The sequence below is a fragment of the Coturnix japonica genome, chromosome 8 (assembly GCF_001577835.2).
Source record: "Coturnix japonica isolate 7356 chromosome 8, Coturnix japonica 2.1, whole genome shotgun sequence".
In the NCBI taxonomy this organism is placed as follows: domain Eukaryota; kingdom Metazoa; phylum Chordata; class Aves; order Galliformes; family Phasianidae; genus Coturnix; species Coturnix japonica.
Genome location: NC_029523.1, coordinates 18,052,271 through 18,070,371, shown reverse-complemented (window position 1 = coordinate 18,070,371; position 18,101 = coordinate 18,052,271). Strand labels below are relative to the sequence as shown.

Here is an 18,101-nt window from a genome sequence, read left to right as displayed (position 1 = left end):
AGTCCTGTTTCAGACTTCCACCCTAGACATCAGAGAAGAGATACCACAGGAGGCTCTTAGCAGCGTCCCAACAAAAGAGAAAGCATCAGTCAGAGTTTGAGCCTTCTAACATATAAGGTCAACCAACCACTTAACTCTGCAGGAAGCCAGGCTTTGTTAATGCTGATGCTCTACGGGTTGCAAACTTAAAATGTTGTATACAGTTACACACAAGCAGAGCTTTTGCAGAATCATGTGACCAAATGCTTTTTTTTAACTTCCTCCTTGAGGTTTGAATCATAAAGGGGGTTAAATTACATTATGGAGGCATACTAAGTCTGCTCCATCCTAACTTTTGAGGTCCTGACTTTGAAATAGAAATCTTGCTGTAGCTTCCTTTCTGTACGCACATGAAAGGACTAACCACTCAAAGCAGATACATCTGGGACAAAAGACAGCAGGAGATTATAACAACACATTGTGATAATTTGATACAAGATGCAAAGAACAGAGTACAGCACCACACTGATACCACAGGAGCAGTTTCAGAGGAATGCAATGTAATTCAGTATCTGTGTTGGAATCTGGCCAAAAGGCTGCAAGCCAGAATTTTGGCCAAGGAGCTACAAGTGAATTTTTTCATACTGGGCAAGATAACAAGACTTATGACTTCAATGCCTCACTCACAATAGAGCCTTTTACTACCCACAGCCTGTAATCAGGGAGAGGACACTGGTTAAGAAGCTAATTAGATGGTACAGTGACTCCTTACCAAATTGGTGACTGCACCCCTGAAACACATAAGTACGCAGGCAAGCTGTGACCACATACTGAGCCCACTTAGCTTGAAGGACTTGGAGAATTCATAGTCTGAGGTTACAAGGCTGCATGCAGGTCATGCTGCAATTTAAAATGCAACCGTCAAATCAGCCTTCACACATTGAAAGAATCAGCTTCTGGATACTCAAAAGGCTGATGAAAGGATAGTTCCCAGCTGCTACTTATACATGCTTTTGTTTGAACCTGACCTACTTACTTTATTGAACCTGGCAAACGGGTAGTCCTTTCCCTCCTCTGCTGCTCTCCTCCAGTGGTAAAACATAGCTCCATCTTTTCTTGCTGGGTTGGTGAAGGGCATCCACTTCCAAGGCCGGACCTTCTTGGACCCCAGCTTTGCTTTGACTGTTCGATAACCCTGAGTCGTATCACTCGGCAGCAGCGGAGGCGCATCCCTGTGGTGGAGACAAGCATCAGCTGAAGAGAAGCAAGAAGAAGCCCAGGACAAACTGGAGCTCAGACTCAAAGTGGGATTTCCCACAATATCTAGGGTGGGAAAACCAGAATTTAAATTTTATTCCAGGATTTGTGTTTCCCAGACTGCAATGCTAATATGCTCAGCTCTTCCATGTTGCTTCAGTGCTGGTCATACAACAGCACTAACTCTAGATTTCTTTAAGCCGGCTCTACATTAGTGCTGACATAAGCTAAAGCACAGCTCAAAACCTCTAAGGTAAAAAGGATGCGGAGATGATTACATACTGTCAGAGGAATAATTTTCATTGCATAAGTTGAAAGTTGCGTGCATCAGAGGACAGAATGCACTGCATGGATTAGGGTGAACACAATCACCTGGAAAGCAAACTATGCAAGAGCCCTCTGGCACAAGGGCAGAACCCAGAGCAAGCCAGAATGCAGCAGTACTCTCTTTGCAAAAGTAAAAGCAGGTGCTATTCCCAGCCACAAATAGAAGGGAATTAGATAAAGAGAGGTAATAACACTGCATTGACTATACAGGCTGGGCATGCATATGCACATTGCATGTGGGCCTAACTCACTTCATACACAAAGCAAACCCCTCAAACTTAAATGAAAGGAAAGGCACCGTCCATGGAAGTCCAAGAAAGGGGCATCCAAGTGAGCCAAGCACAATTGGCAATGACTCTGGAAAGCAAGACTGCAGATACTGCCCTGCCACCAGAAGCCCAGGCTACCCCACAACCTGTACAAATGAACTCAAGCTCTTACTTTTTGTCAGAGTAGAGGAGTGCATAAACTTCTCTGTGCATTCCTTCTGGTCTCTTAAACGTCAACGTCTCTGAAGATTTCTTGGATTTTTTCTGAAACAAACCATTTGGATTTTAGTTTCAGACATGACAATCCCCAAAGGAACATATAAAACTACAAGAGCTTGCGCTCTGTTGCATTCCTCATTTCTATCTGTTTTCAGACACCTTGAGTTTCTCCAGAAAACTGCCAGGTCCTGTGGGAGACACTGACAACAAAGCACGCCTGCTTTCAATGATAGCGCTCACCACTACTTAGATACCTGTGTTTCTGAAAACACTTTGATCTGCTGACCTTACAGCAGCCCCACATCAAAACTAACAGAAGAATCACTTACACAAGTAAGCCCTCACCCCGTCTCAAGTGTCATATTCACACAATAAAGCTTCTGTTTGTTGTTTTTTTCCCCTCCACGTGCTATCCTCAGATTGAGAATGCAGGACAGACAATTCAATCTAGCCCTTAAAAATCCTGTCAAAGCTGATGGTTTCTAAGACGTAATCCATCTTCTACTACCTATACAATTTTATAAAGAAGTAACATCAACTACTGCATTATCAAGATACACTTTGAGTGAGCCAAGTTTACTGAGCAGTCCAGAGCATTTTGTCTTTCTAACTACTTACCACATCGCTACTTTTAATAGACTTGCTTACCACAGCACTACCTCTTTTAAATAAGAATATTTTGACACAGTAAAAGGAACTCCATTACATAAACTCTATTGAATAGACATAGTCACTTCTATCAAGAAAATTCAAAATCCCATTAAAAAGAAAAAAAAAAAAAGCTATTATCTTGAACTACAGCTCCTTTCCACACAACTTCATAACACACATTCATTATATTAGCACCTTTTTATTCCTAATCAAATATCTTTCTCTGAGCTTGTCAATCACTTTGCATAGGAGCAATGTAAGGCCAACCAAGGCAGTTACCCATGGGTCACCATACGACCACCTTGAATACTGGCTCCTGGATTTCCCCCAGCATTTCCAGATTTATTAAAAGTTAATGTCAGTAAGTCAGAGATCACCTCAGCCAGCTCTTTTAGGACCTGAGAACAAATTACCTGGCCCTACTGATTTAAATGTTTTTTATGCCCAGTAATTTTTTAAGGCATTCTCAGTCACTAATGGACTGGAAAGTACTTCATCGTTCTCCTGTTATTTAAAGACATCAATCTGATTCTTTTCTAGTTGAGAACAGAACTATTTCCTGAGCAAGCGCTGCACCGTTATTACTGATGCTTATCTCTCTCTGTGATAATGGATTATGCCATTGGTATGATTTCATTTCTGTACTGTGTAGAAACCCCAAATTCTTCGCTCACAGCTGTACCCAGCCTCCACCACTCCTTCCAAAACCTCCCACTTTCCTTCCCTTTCCCTTAGACAACCAAATTTGACAAGAATCCCACTTTGTCTTCCAGTTCAAAAGAGACAGATATTCACAGGACTCCTTCAGCTCTCTGCTCGCCAAAAGACAAACACATCTCAACCAAAGAACTCACAACTCTGAGCACTCAGCAGCACAACATCACAGGCTGAATCCAACCAGTGAACTGCATGCTGGACACGCTTTACCATAACACTTGATAACTGGTGATCGTAACACTTCAACCTTCTAATTAGTGAGAGTAATTGGCTTTCCATTACTCCAATTATAAACTACACGCTCTACTTCCAGCAAGGCAGTCACAAAACCACTACAGCTCTCTTCACAGCCAAACGTTCCAGTGGAAACAAGCAAAGACAGTAAGGCAGTACTTTGGGAGATGGGGGCATTTTTCCTTTTGTTGTGGTTGTTGTTTTTCAGCCAATTCACAGACTTTACTTCAAATGAGGCCACCACTGCTACAGACAGACGCCAGGGGATTCCATCTCCCCTGTACCATTTCCAGGCACCTCCACATCCCATTATCAGCTGTGAATTGATCTTCCCAACACCTCACAAAGCATGGAACAGTAAGTCCTTGCCTGAGTTTTACACACATAAGGCAACAACACCCTGCTGTATATTACCACAGAGAACACAGTATACTTTCTTAACTATCTCCCAACTTGCCCACATTCCCACAGGCAAGACTTACCAGCTGCCCCAAAGATGAGGCACATGGCTTGCCCATATGGGGCCTGTTTGTTCAGTTTGAGGATATTTATCATTTAAACTCGTCAGACAATGCCTTTGTCTTCTAAAGCAGAGCTGCTTTGTATTACTTACATATATTTGGAGGCTAGACGCTAAACACCTTTTTCTCTTACCCCCACAAGATGGGAAGCTGAAAACATCCTGGGTCCATGCCTGGCTTACAAGAATACTACCTGCACAGCTACAGCTTAAATATTGCCCCAGATGCTACTGCACCATTAACCACAGGAACCCAGGAACAGAGCCCTACAGGCATGCCTAGGTACACTACAGGAACCTGAAAATCAGCACACTGTGAGAGGAACATGCTTTATACCATCTTTTCTCAATATCCACCCCAGACACCACGCACTAAGCCCATAAGAACCCATAAAACAAGCAGAAGCCATTAGGCTGTGGCGGTTCACCTTATCTGAGTTGATGATATCCTTCTTGTTGATGGTTCCCGTGTTCTCAGACTCCACACCCCCCAGCTCCAGGATGTCCCGCACATCTGCACCCGTCGCCATCTCGCTGCCTGTCTGCTGGCTTTGCCCACCACCGTCCTGTCCAGCTTTGGGGAAGGGAAGAGCAAAAAGCTGCAGTCAGTGAGCAGCTCCTGGGAGTGGCACAGACACTGAAAAACACAAGTGTGCATATATGTACTGAACTGCATGGATGCATGTACACATACATAGATACACACACACTCATACACATGCAAACACAGACATACACACATTGTATGCCCTGGAACAGGCTGCCCAGGGAGGTTGTGGATGCCCCGTCCTTGGAGGTGTTCAAGACCAGGTTGGACGGGGCCCTGGGCAACCTGATCTAGTAAAGGTGTATGTTTGGTGGCCCTGCCAGGCAGGGGGGTTGGAACTACATGATCCTTGAGGTCCCTTCCAACCCGGGTCATTCTGTGATTCTGTGATTTAAACGCATATACACACATATATACACACATCCACACAGACCTAAGTGCACGCATACACATCCATACAGATGTATGGAACACACATACACACTCATATAAACACATGCACATGCAAACATACACATACACACATATACAGACCCAAGCGCACACACACACCCCTATACAGACCTATACACCCCTATACACGCCTATACACACTTATACACGCCTATACACGCCTATACACGCTTATACACACACACCACACTCACACATACCCCCCCACACACAGCCGCCTCTCCACCCCTTAGGCCCAGCACCGGGCCCTCACACCCCACCACCCCCACGACCCACGCACGCCGTCCCCGCGCCGGCTGAGGGCCCAGCGGGCCTCTAGGGTCGCACTGAGCCGCATAAGGCCCGGGTAAGGCCCGCTGAGCCCCGTTTATCGGCCCTCTACCGCCCTCACCCGCTCCAGCTCCGCCGCCACCGGGACGGTGCGAGCGCACACGGAGCCGGGCAGCGCCACTTCCGCTCCCGCCAAGCCGAGACCGGAAGTGCCCGGAGCCTTTTGGGAACGCACCGCTATGTGTCGGTGGGGGGGGGAGGAAGCAGGGCGGAGCGAACAGGTTCCGAGATTGCGGGTTCGAGACCCGCTCCCGCCAGGTGGCGTTCACGGCTCGGATGTGCGGGTAGCGATAGTGAGCTAAGATCGGCAAGATCCTGCCCTGTGAACATCCAGGAACTCAAAGCCAAGTAGCTCTTCGTGGGGTCTTGGCAGCTCTGGGGCCTGATTGGGAACAGCTTTCCTCCAGCAGTGCTGCCAGGGCCGGTTCCACGTGGTGCCAACAATGTGACTCTCTGTGTTAGTCTTGGGTTGTCATACAGTCCTTCCCCAGACATGTCCAGCATCCCAATGGACACAGTTAGCAGGCACAATGGGTTGGTGTTTGGACTGGATGACCTCACTGGTCTCTTCCATCCTTTATGATCCTTCCTCATCTTCTGGCCATGTTTGGCCCAGAGGTGGTTTTGCACGTGGTTTGCACTATTCCCCTATGACAGAGAGAAACAAGGCTCCCCCAGCACTCTGCAGAGGAAGGCTGGCCCTGCCTCCCCCCCTGTTGCACCCAAAGAACCTGGCAGTGCAGCCTTGGGGAGCTCCCCTCCAGGAACAGATCTTTACCACCACAAAAGTAGCACCTCCCTTTTAGCACCTCGCTCACAGGTCGTTTATAATTTGTTCATGAAGTTGTACAACAGCACTGCTAGAAAACACAACAAATTCAGATGTGCCCAGAGGCAAATGGCCATTTGGTGCCCTTGAGTCATGATTTTAGCGCCTGCTTTGCTGAGCAGGGGGTTTCTGTGGTTTCTGAGGAGCAATACTGCATCCAGGAGCTTTCATGGCTGGCAAAGGGGCAGAGCTGGAGATGTCGGTCACCTGAGCACGCCTGGTGCCAGGGCAGGATGCTCTGCCCACAGATGGCCACGAGGCACGGCCATGACGGCCCCATGCCATAGGTGTGAGTGTCCCCGACCTGGGGCTCGAGGCGTGCGTGTCCCCCAGGCTGGCACCTGCGGAGGAGGACAAGTGCAAACACTGCGGCCATGGGTTGGGAGGAGGTTATCTGGGGCCCAGCAGTGGAAAAACTCTCGGTGTGTGACTAAGACACGATAGCGCCAGGTGTGGGTCCAGGCATGGTGACCGAGCTGGGGAATTATCGCTTCCCCATGGATTCAGGTGCCTGAAGCCAAATGTTTCCTAAGGGTGCGGTGACAGCCACAACCCCGCTATCACGGCGCCTGGCCCACCCCATGGCCAAGCAGTGGGGATGCGGGGGCTGGCTGCTGGATTTTCCCTGGTGCTCGGGACAGGACACAGCCCAGCTGTGACTCTACAGCGTGGGTCAGATACCAGCCCTTAGTACATCCCTCAATGGAATCACAATGTTCACATTCCCAGGGAGGCAAGATCCAACACCACCTTGCTGCCCATTGAACCCCAAACCCAGAGCACCTGAGTAACCTTCCACCCCAGTATCCACAGCCTGGCTCTATCTCCTGCCATCTCCAAACCCACCACTCTCACCATGAAAGAGCCCCCAGCTCCAACCCTGTCTCCCCCAGGGCCCCAGTCCTGCTGGCAGGTGCCTGCATAGAGCCGGCCCCGCTGCAGCAGTGACTCACCTTGCTGCTGGGACCTGTTGTTCCACGCCTTGCTGCTTCCCTCCCTGCTGCCTCAGCTGCACTCCAAGACTGTGGGTCTGCACCATGAGATCTGGAGGGGTCCCACCTGCTTTGCTGGAGCATTTCGGGTCCCTGTGTGCCCTACCAGGCCACAGCAAAGCACTTTCTGGCTGGCCTTTGGCAAGGGTTGTTCTCTTTCCTAAAGCTCATCTGGCACGGAGCATTTCTCAGTGCTTCTGAGGTTTTCTCACTGCTCTCACAGCTCTGCAGGGCAAGTTTACCCAGGCAGGGACCAGGCACGCTTCTCCAGCAATCAGCACACCTTGGCCCAGGCCATGGGGAGAGGTTGACTCTTATTAACAACAAATTAGGGGCAATTGCCATTTTCACTGCAGCCACTCCTGGTCCTGGTAGGGATCCTGGCCCTGCCTGGGGTAGCTCTGCCTGGGATGGAACCCTCTGCCCTCAGCTCAATGCCAAGCAGCACACACAGAACGAGGCCCTGCTCCCGCCCCGATGATGAAAGGTGAAGAAGAACTGGTTTGTGCTCTGATCTCACAGCCCAGCCTCAAAACAGCCGCGGACCGTCACCGCGGCTCCCGAGATGCTCGGGGAGAGGATAGCAGAGCCAGCCTTTCCAGTGGGACAGGATGGTTGGAGAAATTCATCGTTCCCCTGGAAATAAAAATAATAATCATAATAAAAACACAAAGCCAGAGATTACTTATACGCACACAAACACGGAGGCACGCACTCTCTCCCCATCTGGCTTTGCCAGCCTGACTCATCGCTAATTCAAACAGCCCACACCTTTCCCTCTCCCTCCATGTGACATTTTGAACGAGCAAAGGGGAAGAGGCAGCAGCCCCAGAACTTTGCTGGAGCCATCCTGCTGGTGTCATACCCCTGTCTTCGGGTACAGGGTCCCGGAATTGAAGCGTCCCAGGAGCCCATCATAGCTGCCGTGTCCCATTGCGGTCATCCCACAAACACACCCCTCCAAAACTGGGGCAAGCCAAGTGCGGAGGCAGCTGTAGAAAGGACAAGTGACAACTCAGTGGGTTGGTAACACCTGCTGATGGAGTCCCATGTGCACAGGCAGAATGCAAAGTCCCAAGCAGGCTGCCAGCCTCCTGCCCAGGGCAGACCCAAGGGCTGTAGGCTGGGTACTGGCCCCAGGACAGCCATTCCCAGCTCTGCCATTCCCAACTTTCCTCCAGCTGAGCTCACCACAGCAGGAAATGGGAAGGAGCAGGCTCAGCCCAGTTCTGCTCAAGGCAGAACTCCATCTGATTTCCACCTGCAGGACAAGAGCCCCAGGAGAAGTCACCACCACAGGTAGGGCGATGCTGGGGGCCAGGCATCATGTGCTCCCAGTACAACATCAGGCCTGGACAAGCCCCAGCTTTCGGAGGGCTGCATGCATCACGGGTAATCAGCCGTGGGAGGGAGGGATGGAGCCAGACCTGCTCGCTGAGCTCAGGACCTGCCAGCACGCTGCTGCTGAGTCACCCCATTAACACAGGGAAACCTCAGCACCTGAACCCAACAGCGCACGGGGACAGGCGGCCACACGCAGCTCCTGGGGTGAGCACACAACCAGTGCCACGCTCCTGCTGCAGGGGACAGCGGGATGGAGCGCTCAGGGAAGGCAATAGGGCTGACAAGGCTGCCAGGAGGGTTTAAGCCGCCGTTCCCCTCAGCTGTGACTCACCGCAGGACCGGTCACACCATCCCTGAGCAGCAATTGCCCCATCTGCAGATTAGGGAAACTGAGGCACGGGGAAGTGGGGTGACTCAAGAGCTGTTGCACAGGAGATGCCGCTCGGATGCCGAGGGTTGGGCGTTCCCCATCGATCCTCCGCAGCTAACTTAAGCAGAAATGAACATCGATGTAAATATTTACTGACAAGCAGCCCGGCCTCACCCACTCCTCTCAGAAGACAGCTTTAAAGTAAACTCTCCTGGCTTCTTTCATGTTTACATCTTGTTTATTTATTATACAGCAGATCACAATATTTCAACAGTTTGCATATAAAGAAAAGTAACATTTCAGAGTGCGAGAGACCTAACGTGCCCAAGCAGAGAAATGTTAATTAACAATATACACAGACAGGAACAGTGCACTTCCCAAAGCTGAGACTCATCTGTGTTCCCAGCTGGAAGAAAAAAAATATATTAAAAAACAGAAACATTATATATATTACTGCTTTGTTTAATTTACATCTTGCTTTGCAGAAGCTGCACATAAAAAGATTCATTTTCTTTTGGAGTTTTCTTTTTCCCCCTCCCTCCCACCCACTCTAAGAAAGTTTCAAGTATAGCAGAGACCTGGGCGTTCAGAGCTGGACTCACTGTCCTGTACACACTAAGATTTCCATAAGCAGCATGGGGAAGGCAGACGCAGCAGTACCTGGTGTCATCCTGAGGGGAAGAATAGAAACTAAAGCAGACCTTTGGTGAGAAACATTTGGGCTCCCAGGTGGAGAACTGTGGGCATAGCATTGGACCGCCCAGGGGGGTCCCAGCCTGGTTCTGGGGGCACCCAAATCCCTGTGTGTTGCAACGCTGCGCTGCCAACCCCCTGCTGACATTTATACCCATAATTAAGTCCCACTCTTACCCCACACTCCCCAGGATTTTGGGCCAGGAGGTTTGTTCTGACAGCCACAACCGAGAAAAGCAGAACCCAGAGTTGTGGAACAAGGATCTCCAGGAGGAGCTTGGCCAAAATCAGCCACCACCATCCCCAGAGCTGCAGGGTGCCAGGATCAGGGAGAAGGTTTTGAAGCCAATGCCAAATACAAGCGAGGAGCTCTGGGGACAGATCCCTGCTGCACCAGCCCTCCAGCAACGGGAGCAGGCTGAGGGAATTCGCATAGCCCTGCTCCTCACCTCCACCCCACAGCAGCCCATCCTTCCCCCAGCACGCAGCCGAGCTCTGCTCATACAGCAGAGGCAGGAGGAGAAAAGAGTTATCAGCTACAAGCGAGAAGGGCCGGGCTGCTCCCCAACGCTATTTACAGCAGGAGCTGCTCCAGGGAGTCGCTCGGTGGAGGGGCTGCCGAGCGCATCCGCAGCCCCCGCTCACATGTGCCGCTTCATGTGCAGGGCCAGGTGGTCGGAGCGAGAGAACGCCCGCTCGCAGAGGTGGCACTGGAAGGGCCGGTGCCCCGTGTGCTTGCGGTAGTGACGGGTCAGCTCGTCGGAGCGGGCGAACTTCCAGCCGCATCCTTCCCAGGTGCAGTGGTACGGCTTCTCACCTGCGGGGAGAGGGGCTGTCAGTGGGAGCAGCACTCCGCCTGCCTTCACCCCCCCCGTTCCCAGCCCTCCTGGTATATGGAGGAGGTCCCTGCCCACCACTCCTATGCTCTTTCATAGAGGGGAGACCGACTGCGTCCCGCTGCCTGACCCACCTTTCCTTTCAGCCCGATCTTCCTGTCCTTCCCCAAGTGCATCGCTTCCCCGCTTGCCTCAGCACGAGGCCCCACTGCAAGAACCCCCTCCACGTGCTGCTGCCCCTTCGCCTGTCCCTGCCAAGGAACCTTACTCACCACGTGCCCAGCTCTGCTACAGCGCTACACCAGAGCACTCCCACCACGGGGACTCCACTCCCTTCATCCTCAGCCCGGCTGTGAGATGTGTCCATCCAGGCAACTATGTGCCAAATGTCGGGGTCCTGAGTACACTCAGCCCCACATACAGCCCCCCGCAGCCCGGCCCCACCGCGTGGACCCTCCACATACTCCACACTGGGGCTGTTACTGCATCCCCTCCATGCGCCTTTATCCGACATCACCGGTTGGACCGAGCGAATAACCCCGTGAGTCCCGACCCCCTCCGGCCCCCCCGGGGCTTCCTTACCCGTGTGCGTCCGCATGTGCGCCTTGAGGTGGGAGCTCTTGGTGTAGGTCTTGCCGCAGCCCGCGTAGTCACAGGTGTGCGTTGCCGTCCGCTTGCGCGCCCACGAGCGGCGGCCGCGTTTGGGCTTGCAGTCCTCGGGGGGGGCCCCGGCCGGGAAATACTCCAGCACCGGGGAGTTAGGCGGCGTGACCAGCAGCCCGGGCAGCCCCGCCGGACCCGGCCCCGGCCCCTTTAGGGGCTCCCTGAAAACACTGAAGTGTCCATGAAACTGAGGGGGCGGCTGGGGGGCGAAGTGGGGCGCGTAGCGATGCGGGGCCACGGCGTAGTGGGGCGGCAGGTCGGCCAGCAGGTGCGGGTCGGCACTGGGCAGCGGCTCCTCGGGGGGCCCCAAGCGGCCGTGGGCGAAACCAGGGTACGGCAGCGGCGGCCCCGACACCGGGCCCGGCGCCATGCGGGGGGGCTTGTGTTCACCACCTCCCGGTCCCAGGTACTCGCCGCCGGGCAACCCCAGCATGCAGGCGCGCTCCTCCGGCTGCTCCTTCTTGATGCGAGGCCCGAAAGGCTGCGACGGGTCCAGGGGCAGCGGGCGGGACAGGGCCGGGTGCAGGGCCGGGTGGTGGTGGTGCGGGTGGTGGGGACCGCCGGGCACCCGCAGCTCCGTGTACTCCCTGCGCTGCAGGTCGCAGTGAGCGGGCAGGTCCGGGGTGAGAAGCTCGGCCACGTAGCTGTGGCTCTGGCCGTCGGGATACGGCGCCGGGAATTTGCCCGGCGTGGGGTAGGAGCCGTCGCTATCGTACGTGGTGCCGCAGCTCTCGGGGGTCTCAGGTAGAGGATAATTGGGGCCGGGCGGTCCCTGCCCGCCGCTGCTGGTGTGCGCCAGGATGAAGTCCAAATCCACGAATTTGCCCAAGTCGTCTTCCTCCCGCTTCACGGCGGCGGCGGTGCCGTCCTGTTGCAGCATCCTCTGCGGGAACAGCGGCGTCAGCAACGGGACAGCGGGGCACAGCTCCCCCCACCCGTACCCCCTCGCCCTGGTCGGCGGCTCTCCCTGCCCACCCGACGGCTCCGCACCGTTCCTGCGCATCTCCAGCGGCGCCCTCCGACGGCGGGGGGACCGAGCACCGGACCCAGCACCGGACCCAGCACCCCGGACCCCAACACCCCCCTCCTCCCTCGGGGCTCCGTCCCCAGATCCCGCTGCTTACGTGCAGCATGTCGGCGGGCCGCTCCTCCAGCGGCAGCAGGTTGGTGAAGGTGGAGATGGAGGGCAGCGCGCTCTCGTCCACGGCCGCCGCCATGGCGGGCCGGGACCGGGAACGGGGCTGGGGGGGAGCGCGGTGCGCGGGGCCCGGCTCCGCTCCGCTCCCCGCGGCGGCGGCAGCGCTGCTCTGCGCCGCCCCGCGCCCCTAAGCTGTTAACAGCATGGCTGCGCCCCTATTGGCCAGCTCACATTGATATTCGCCGCCGCCGCTTTCTATTGGGATCTGATGTGATTAAGCCCCTCCCTCAATTCTCAGGCCACGCCCGTCCCCCTGGAGCTGCCTCGACGGGTCCGGGTGGGGGGCGGCAGACGAGCCCCCTCCCGGGGTCCGGGTACCGGCGTGGGTGGCAGAGCCGGGTCCCCAGCTCTACAGCACCGTCAGTGTCACGGCACAGCCGGGCCTGCCCGTGCCCTACCCCACCGTGCGAGTGGAGAGGGTCCCAGCTTGGGTCACAGAGGGGGCACGATGCCGCCTGACCTGCACTGGAGTCCGCGTACACGAGTGGGACAGAGCAGGGCCAGCACAGCGGTGTGCTGCGAGCGGTGCCCCCGCACCTCTCACCTCTGTTAACGGTGAATATCAGGCTGCGTCCCCTGCTCGGTGCAATCAGCAGCCCGGAGCGTACAGCTGCCATCAGCCCGAGCGCAGGGTGCGTGTGTGAGCAGAGATAACCGCAGCAGGGGCTGGCAGCCTGCTCGACTCTCCTCATCGCACCCCGCAGCCCCGCTGGCCGTTTGCCTGCCCTCCTGGGGACCGGCACCACGGCAAAGCCTCCAGCTGCCCCACCGCAGGGGGTGCAAGTCTGCCGTGCCACCCTGCTCGCCCCACACAGTGCCATCCCCATGAGACCTCCCCGAAACAGGCTGCCACATCCCCATTGCAGGGTGCCCCGCTCTGTGCCTCCAAGTGGGGATGTGGCACAGAGATGCGGGGCTCTGGGCGGCCGCCCAGGGGCTCTGAGCCGTGGTGTGTATCCCACTCTGCTTGGCCTCCCTCCAGGCAGTACCAGGAATGGCCCGGTTTCTGTTGCGCTTGTCAAGGAGCCGTAGCCCTTATCTCTCCCAGCTTGTCTCCCTGCTTTCTGGGGCTTTCCATCTCAAGATACCTTTCTAAGAACTCGGGCTGCTGCCGTCGCTGCTCAGAAGCGAGGAGTCAATTTGAAAAAAAACACACATAAACACCCGAGGTGTGCACACACACACACACACACATAGACATACACACGCACCGCCGCTGCTGGATCCAAAGCCACCCTACCAGTTGCTTTCATCACCGTGCTTTAATTATAAGGGTGGAGCGTTGCAATAAATTATTTCGGTAATCCCGTGGAACAACAACGATTCAGATCTTCCCCTTTTACCAAGAATCCCTGCCCTCGTTTCCAGAGCACATGCTGGGGCTCTGCCCAGCTCTGCACACCCTCCAACAGTGGCTGTGGCAGTGCCACCCCATGGGTTGGAGCATAGGGCTGCCACATCCTTCCCTTGAAAAAGCCACCTCTGAATGGGGAAAGGCTCCAGGTGTGTGGGCACCCCGCTGCTCTGGCCCCCGGAGTGCCTTGGTGAAGTCACGGGCTAATCCCATTATTTGTTTCTTGTCCAAATAATAATTAATAGCGAAGCAGTTCCTGCCCAAAACTTTTATAGATAAGTGAGAGCAGATGCCACAGGAGATAAGTGCTCATGCCACTTGGCTTTCCCCTTTTCCAGGCACTTTTTGTGGCTTCCTCCAGGAGAGGCATCACCAGTAGACCAGAGTCTTTCTTATGGTCAATGTTTCTTGCACATGTGGGGATCTCCTTATGCTTGCCTTATAGAGGGGCAGCACCGTGCCCAGCGCTGTGCGGGGAGCACACAGGGCTCGGAGCACTGGGAGCCCCAATGGATGTGAATGGGCTCAGCCGGAGGCAGACAGCACGCATGCAGCCCTCTGTTGACAGAAGCCCATTTAGGAAACACGAATTATCTCCCGCGCCGCTGCAGCAGACTGTAAAGTAGATGGCATCAGACAAGATCAAACAGCAGCACAGCGGGAGAGCAAACAGTGGGAGGGAAGGGCTGTGAGCCACAGCGGCGGCCCAAGTGGAAAGGGTTAATGGTTATCATGCATGTTTGTAGGTGCTGGGGTGTGCGCTGCCACGGGTGGCATTGGTTCCCCGTGTCCCCTCTCCTCTGGGGAACTTCAGACTCCCCGTAGCATTGGCCATATCACCACAGCCCAGAGAGCTTCAGCTGCAGTGGGTGACACAGCTGGAGCTCCAGGGGCGTCCTGCAGGATGATGCCGTGGGGATGCACCACAGGCTGGAGGGACACCTGGGGACAGGGAGTGAGGTGTCATTCCCTCTGCCTGGGAAGGGTCCAGGAGACCCCAGACCTCCCTCCATCCCCACCAAGTCCCCTTCCCCTCCTGGAAAGAAAAGAGGAACTGAAAATGAAATTAAAGCATAATTCAATCCGGAGCAGGTCCAGAATAAAGTCATCTGCTCTTATCGTGCACTGGCAGGCTCTTCCCGCTCGGCAACAAACACAATGTTATCAGGGCACAGAGGGCAGATTCGTTTGCACCGGCCGAGAGAGCTGCTGTGTCCGCCCTGCCTGCCCGGAGCCCGGGGAGCACCGGGACACACGGATGGGCCTGAGGGCTGCGGAGGGCAGCAGCACCCCAACACCATTGCTATGGGTCCCCTTGGATAGGGCTGCTGGCTCAGGTCCCTTCTGGGGAATACCCAGCACTGCAGAGGGACAGCACTTAGGAGTGATGTTGGATGATGAGAACACACACATCCCTGTCTCTTGTGAGCATTCCCAGCTGCCAGGGCACCCCAAGAAGTAGCACAGCCACCTGCCCTGCGCTTTGCCATGTCACACAGGGCAGGCTGAGCTGGGTGTCCCATGCTCTCACCGTACACTTCACCACGGACCACATCCTGCATCCCGCATCCCACTTTGATCTCTGCCCAAGCCCTGGCTGTGCCCTCACTGCTGGGGCTGCCGGCCGGGCTGTTATGGGGCCAGCACAGCCTTCTGAGTCTTTCTTTATATACCCCTGTTATTTTTAACTCTGCCTACGCAAATCCCAAATCCGGAATGAGCAGCGGCCCGGGGCCAAGGGGAAATGGACATGGTGCAAATTTCCTGCCCTTTTTACCTCTCTTCCTCTATAACACACAGCAACGTTTTTCCTCCACTGCTTAACTTTCACTGGTACAGGAAAGCTGAAAGCACTGGGCCCAGTGTGGAGCCGTGGGGGTGAGCACTGTGGGGATCTTCCCCCATTGGGTGCACATTGCACTTGGAGATGCTGGGAGGTGCCCCGAGTCACAGCACACCACAGCCCCCATGGGTGATGCCACAAGCTGGAGATACCCCTCAAAGAATCCAATCTCAGCTGTTCTCCCATGAACAGCCTCCATCCCTCATCTCTTGTCAGTGTTATAAGGGATTCAGCCCCCAATTAACTCCATCTCACAGTGGGTGGGTACAGCCTCCCTTTCCCATACACACATTAAACCAGGGAAAGTACCAGGGCCCATCCCTGTGCTCATCCACCCTCCTCCACACAGGGACACGGTGTTTCCAAGCCCAGTGCCGTACAGGTGTGGCTGTGCTGCATGGGGCACATCAGTGGCAGTGGGGAGGAGTGACAAGGTGCTGAGTGGAAGGAGCCCCCTGTTACCATGTAGCATTGCAACGCACAACAAAAGGATGGATTTTTTTCCTTGTCCCAACCCATGTACTGCACTGCTGAGCCCAGCCCATGGGAATGCTCTCTAGTTGGAGATATCCAAATGGGAATACAAGCTGCCTGAGCCCAAGCCCAATTCCTCCCTTTGTTCTGGGGCTCTGGCAGCGAAGGGGTTAGCAGCGAGGCGACAGGAACTCGCCTTCTCTTTAATTGACCCCTGATGATGAAACAATCAAGCAAACAATTTAGAAATGTGCATCCAATGAGATCATCGGGAAAAATTCTCCGGGAAGGAGCCCGGGGAAAGGAACGTGGCTGTAATCCACCTGCTCCTGGCAGGGTGTGCTGGGCAGGGGAGAGCGCAGGTGGTACTGCTGTCTGTCACCTTGTTCTGCCTGTCCCCATTGCCTCTGGGCCCAAAGCCAGGCTGGTTCCTGCCCCCTCCCACGATGCACCCATCCTCCATGTCCCCAAGCCCCCCTAGGCTGCTCAGGGTTTGTTTTTTCCCTCTGCTAATACCAAGCACTTCAGCAGTGCCATCCCCAGGGCTGACTAGAGGTGATGCAGTCACCCCAGTGGGCACTTTTATGATAGGACCCCGCTGAGGGAATCCCCCCCATGGGGAGGGAGACTCCCACCTGCCCTCCCCCCCCAGCCCCCGAGAAGGGCTGGCACTTCTCCCTGGCCCTGGTTTCCCCAACCGCGGCTCAGGCTCTGGCTCTGGCTTTGCACACAGCAGCGGCTATTGCCGGCCCCAAGGATTTCCCTTCAGCAAGCTCTGCCACCAGGGCGGTTTTGAAGACAATCTTAGCCCGAGCCTTCCTTCCTCGGCTGCCAGTGATCTGGTGCCGGGCTGCTGTGTTTGTGTTGTGTGTGTGTGTGCGTGTGTGTATCTTCAAACCGCAACAAATATTCCCTACTCGTTTTCTTTCTTTTTATTTTTTTTTTCCTCCCTCAGAGCCTTTTGGCTGTGGTATTTAAATAGTAGGTGTGGTCCCGGCTCTGCGTGCCAAAACCAACACGAGCTGCGGAGCAGATAACCCTGCGAGCAAACGCAGCAGCAGCAAAACCACTCCGGGGCAGGCAGCGGTGCTGGGGTGGGCACGGAGCACAGGGCAAACAGTATAGGGACAGCAGTCGTTCATAGTGTCCCCATCCCCTGCCCCAGCACTTGGTCAATGTGGTGTGAGAATCCCCTCCAGTGCTGGAAGAGAGGCTCACAAAGAAGCTAACTCTCACAAATGGAAAGCCCTGAGATACAGCGAGCCAAAAGCCCTGACATACGCCGCGTGTCATGCATTGCAGCGTGAGTCACCCAAAGCACAGCCTGCTGCTGCCCTGCCCTGCTTGTGCTGACAGTGCTGGTATGAACAGGGGATGGTGGGGACTCCAGTGCTCTTGGTCCAAAGATGGGCAGAGAGAAATCTGGACAAAAAGTGGGTGACGAAGAAAGGTTTCTGTACAGCTCACCTGCGGGCATCCCAGCCACAGTGTATGCAAGGGAAGCATGAGATCCCCTTGCTCTGGATAAGCTCTGAGCATTGCGTATAGGGATGGAGAAGGGGCTGCCTCAAAGGGCTCATCAATCTTCAAAGCTTCCTTACACAAAGTCCCCAGGAAGCCCTGGAGCTCACCTACACTTGTGTCAGGTCCCATGTTGCCCACGTTGGTTACTGGCATCTCTGGGCAGCAATCACAGCCAAAAAGATGGAAGGTGATCCTTATCGCAGCCTTCAATCCCAGAGCTTCCTCTGGGGCTGGAGGGTGGCAGGGTTCCTCCAGGAGAAGCTCTCGCAAGGCTTTCCTCTGAGGGAGACCCACTTGCCAGCACTTGCAGTTCAGTGTAAGCTGGCCGCCCATGTGGGGGAGGGTTAGGGGAAAGCCAGTGCTTTCCCACCCCCAGCTCACACTCTCAGCTCTCCTCCTCGCTCTGTGTGTGGCCCAGGTGGAGGAACACCCGCTTTCTCCTTCCTTAACCTCACACCCTATAGGAAGCAGGCAGCGG

General features: G+C 54.8%; 2 protein-coding genes across 4 annotated transcripts in view; both read right to left on the bottom strand.

The window, feature by feature from the left end:
- The window catches only part of DMAP1 (DNA methyltransferase 1 associated protein 1), a 29,355-nt gene extending 23,678 nt beyond the window's left edge, over positions 1–5,677 (bottom strand). Inside the window, exons 1-4 of one of the 2 annotated variants that reach the window (XM_015870225.2) lie at positions 5,565–5,677; positions 4,602–4,810; positions 2,005–2,096; positions 1,016–1,211 (exon numbers count right to left, since the gene is read on the bottom strand). In XM_015870225.2, the coding sequence (XP_015725711.1) occupies positions 1,016–1,211; positions 2,005–2,096; positions 4,602–4,703 (390 nt within the window). In that variant the 5' untranslated portion in view covers positions 4,704–4,810; positions 5,565–5,677. The remainder of the gene's footprint in view (positions 1–1,015; positions 1,212–2,004; positions 2,097–4,601; positions 4,811–5,564) is intronic. The other variant, XM_015870226.2, reaches the window with a different exon arrangement.
- Positions 5,678–9,257: 3,580 nt separating this feature from the next.
- LOC107317476 (Krueppel-like factor 2) lies at positions 9,258–13,376 on the bottom strand. Of its 2 annotated transcripts, none has more exons than XM_015870231.2 (3): positions 12,973–13,376; positions 11,150–12,113; positions 9,258–10,548 (listed from the first exon to the last, which is right to left on the bottom strand). In XM_015870231.2, exons 2-3 carry the CDS (start codon positions 12,108–12,110, stop codon positions 10,373–10,375), a joined length of 1,137 nt encoding a protein of 378 aa, XP_015725717.1. In that variant the 5' UTR covers positions 12,111–12,113; positions 12,973–13,376; the 3' UTR covers positions 9,258–10,372. The 2 variants fall into 2 exon arrangements, with proteins under 2 accessions (XP_015725717.1, XP_015725716.1); XM_015870230.2 differs by lacking the exon at positions 12,973–13,376 and adding an exon at positions 12,355–12,939.
- Between the last annotated feature and the right edge of the window lie 4,725 nt (positions 13,377–18,101).

What these genes read in the sequence shown, in the direction of transcription:
- LOC107317476 (XM_015870230.2), bottom strand. Translation starts at nt 12,447, where the DNA reads ATGGCGGCGGCCGTGGACGAGAGCGCGCTGCCCTCCATCTCCACCTTC. An exon ending in GGCCCGCCGACATGCTGCAC is followed by an intron (nt 12,114 to 12,354) that starts GTAAGCAGCGGG and finishes CTGTTCCCGCAG; the next exon opens with AGGATGCTGCAACAGGACGG. An exon ending in GCACATGCGGACGCACACGG is followed by an intron (nt 10,549 to 11,149) that starts GTAAGGAAGCCC and finishes CTCTCCCCGCAG; the next exon opens with GTGAGAAGCCGTACCACTGC.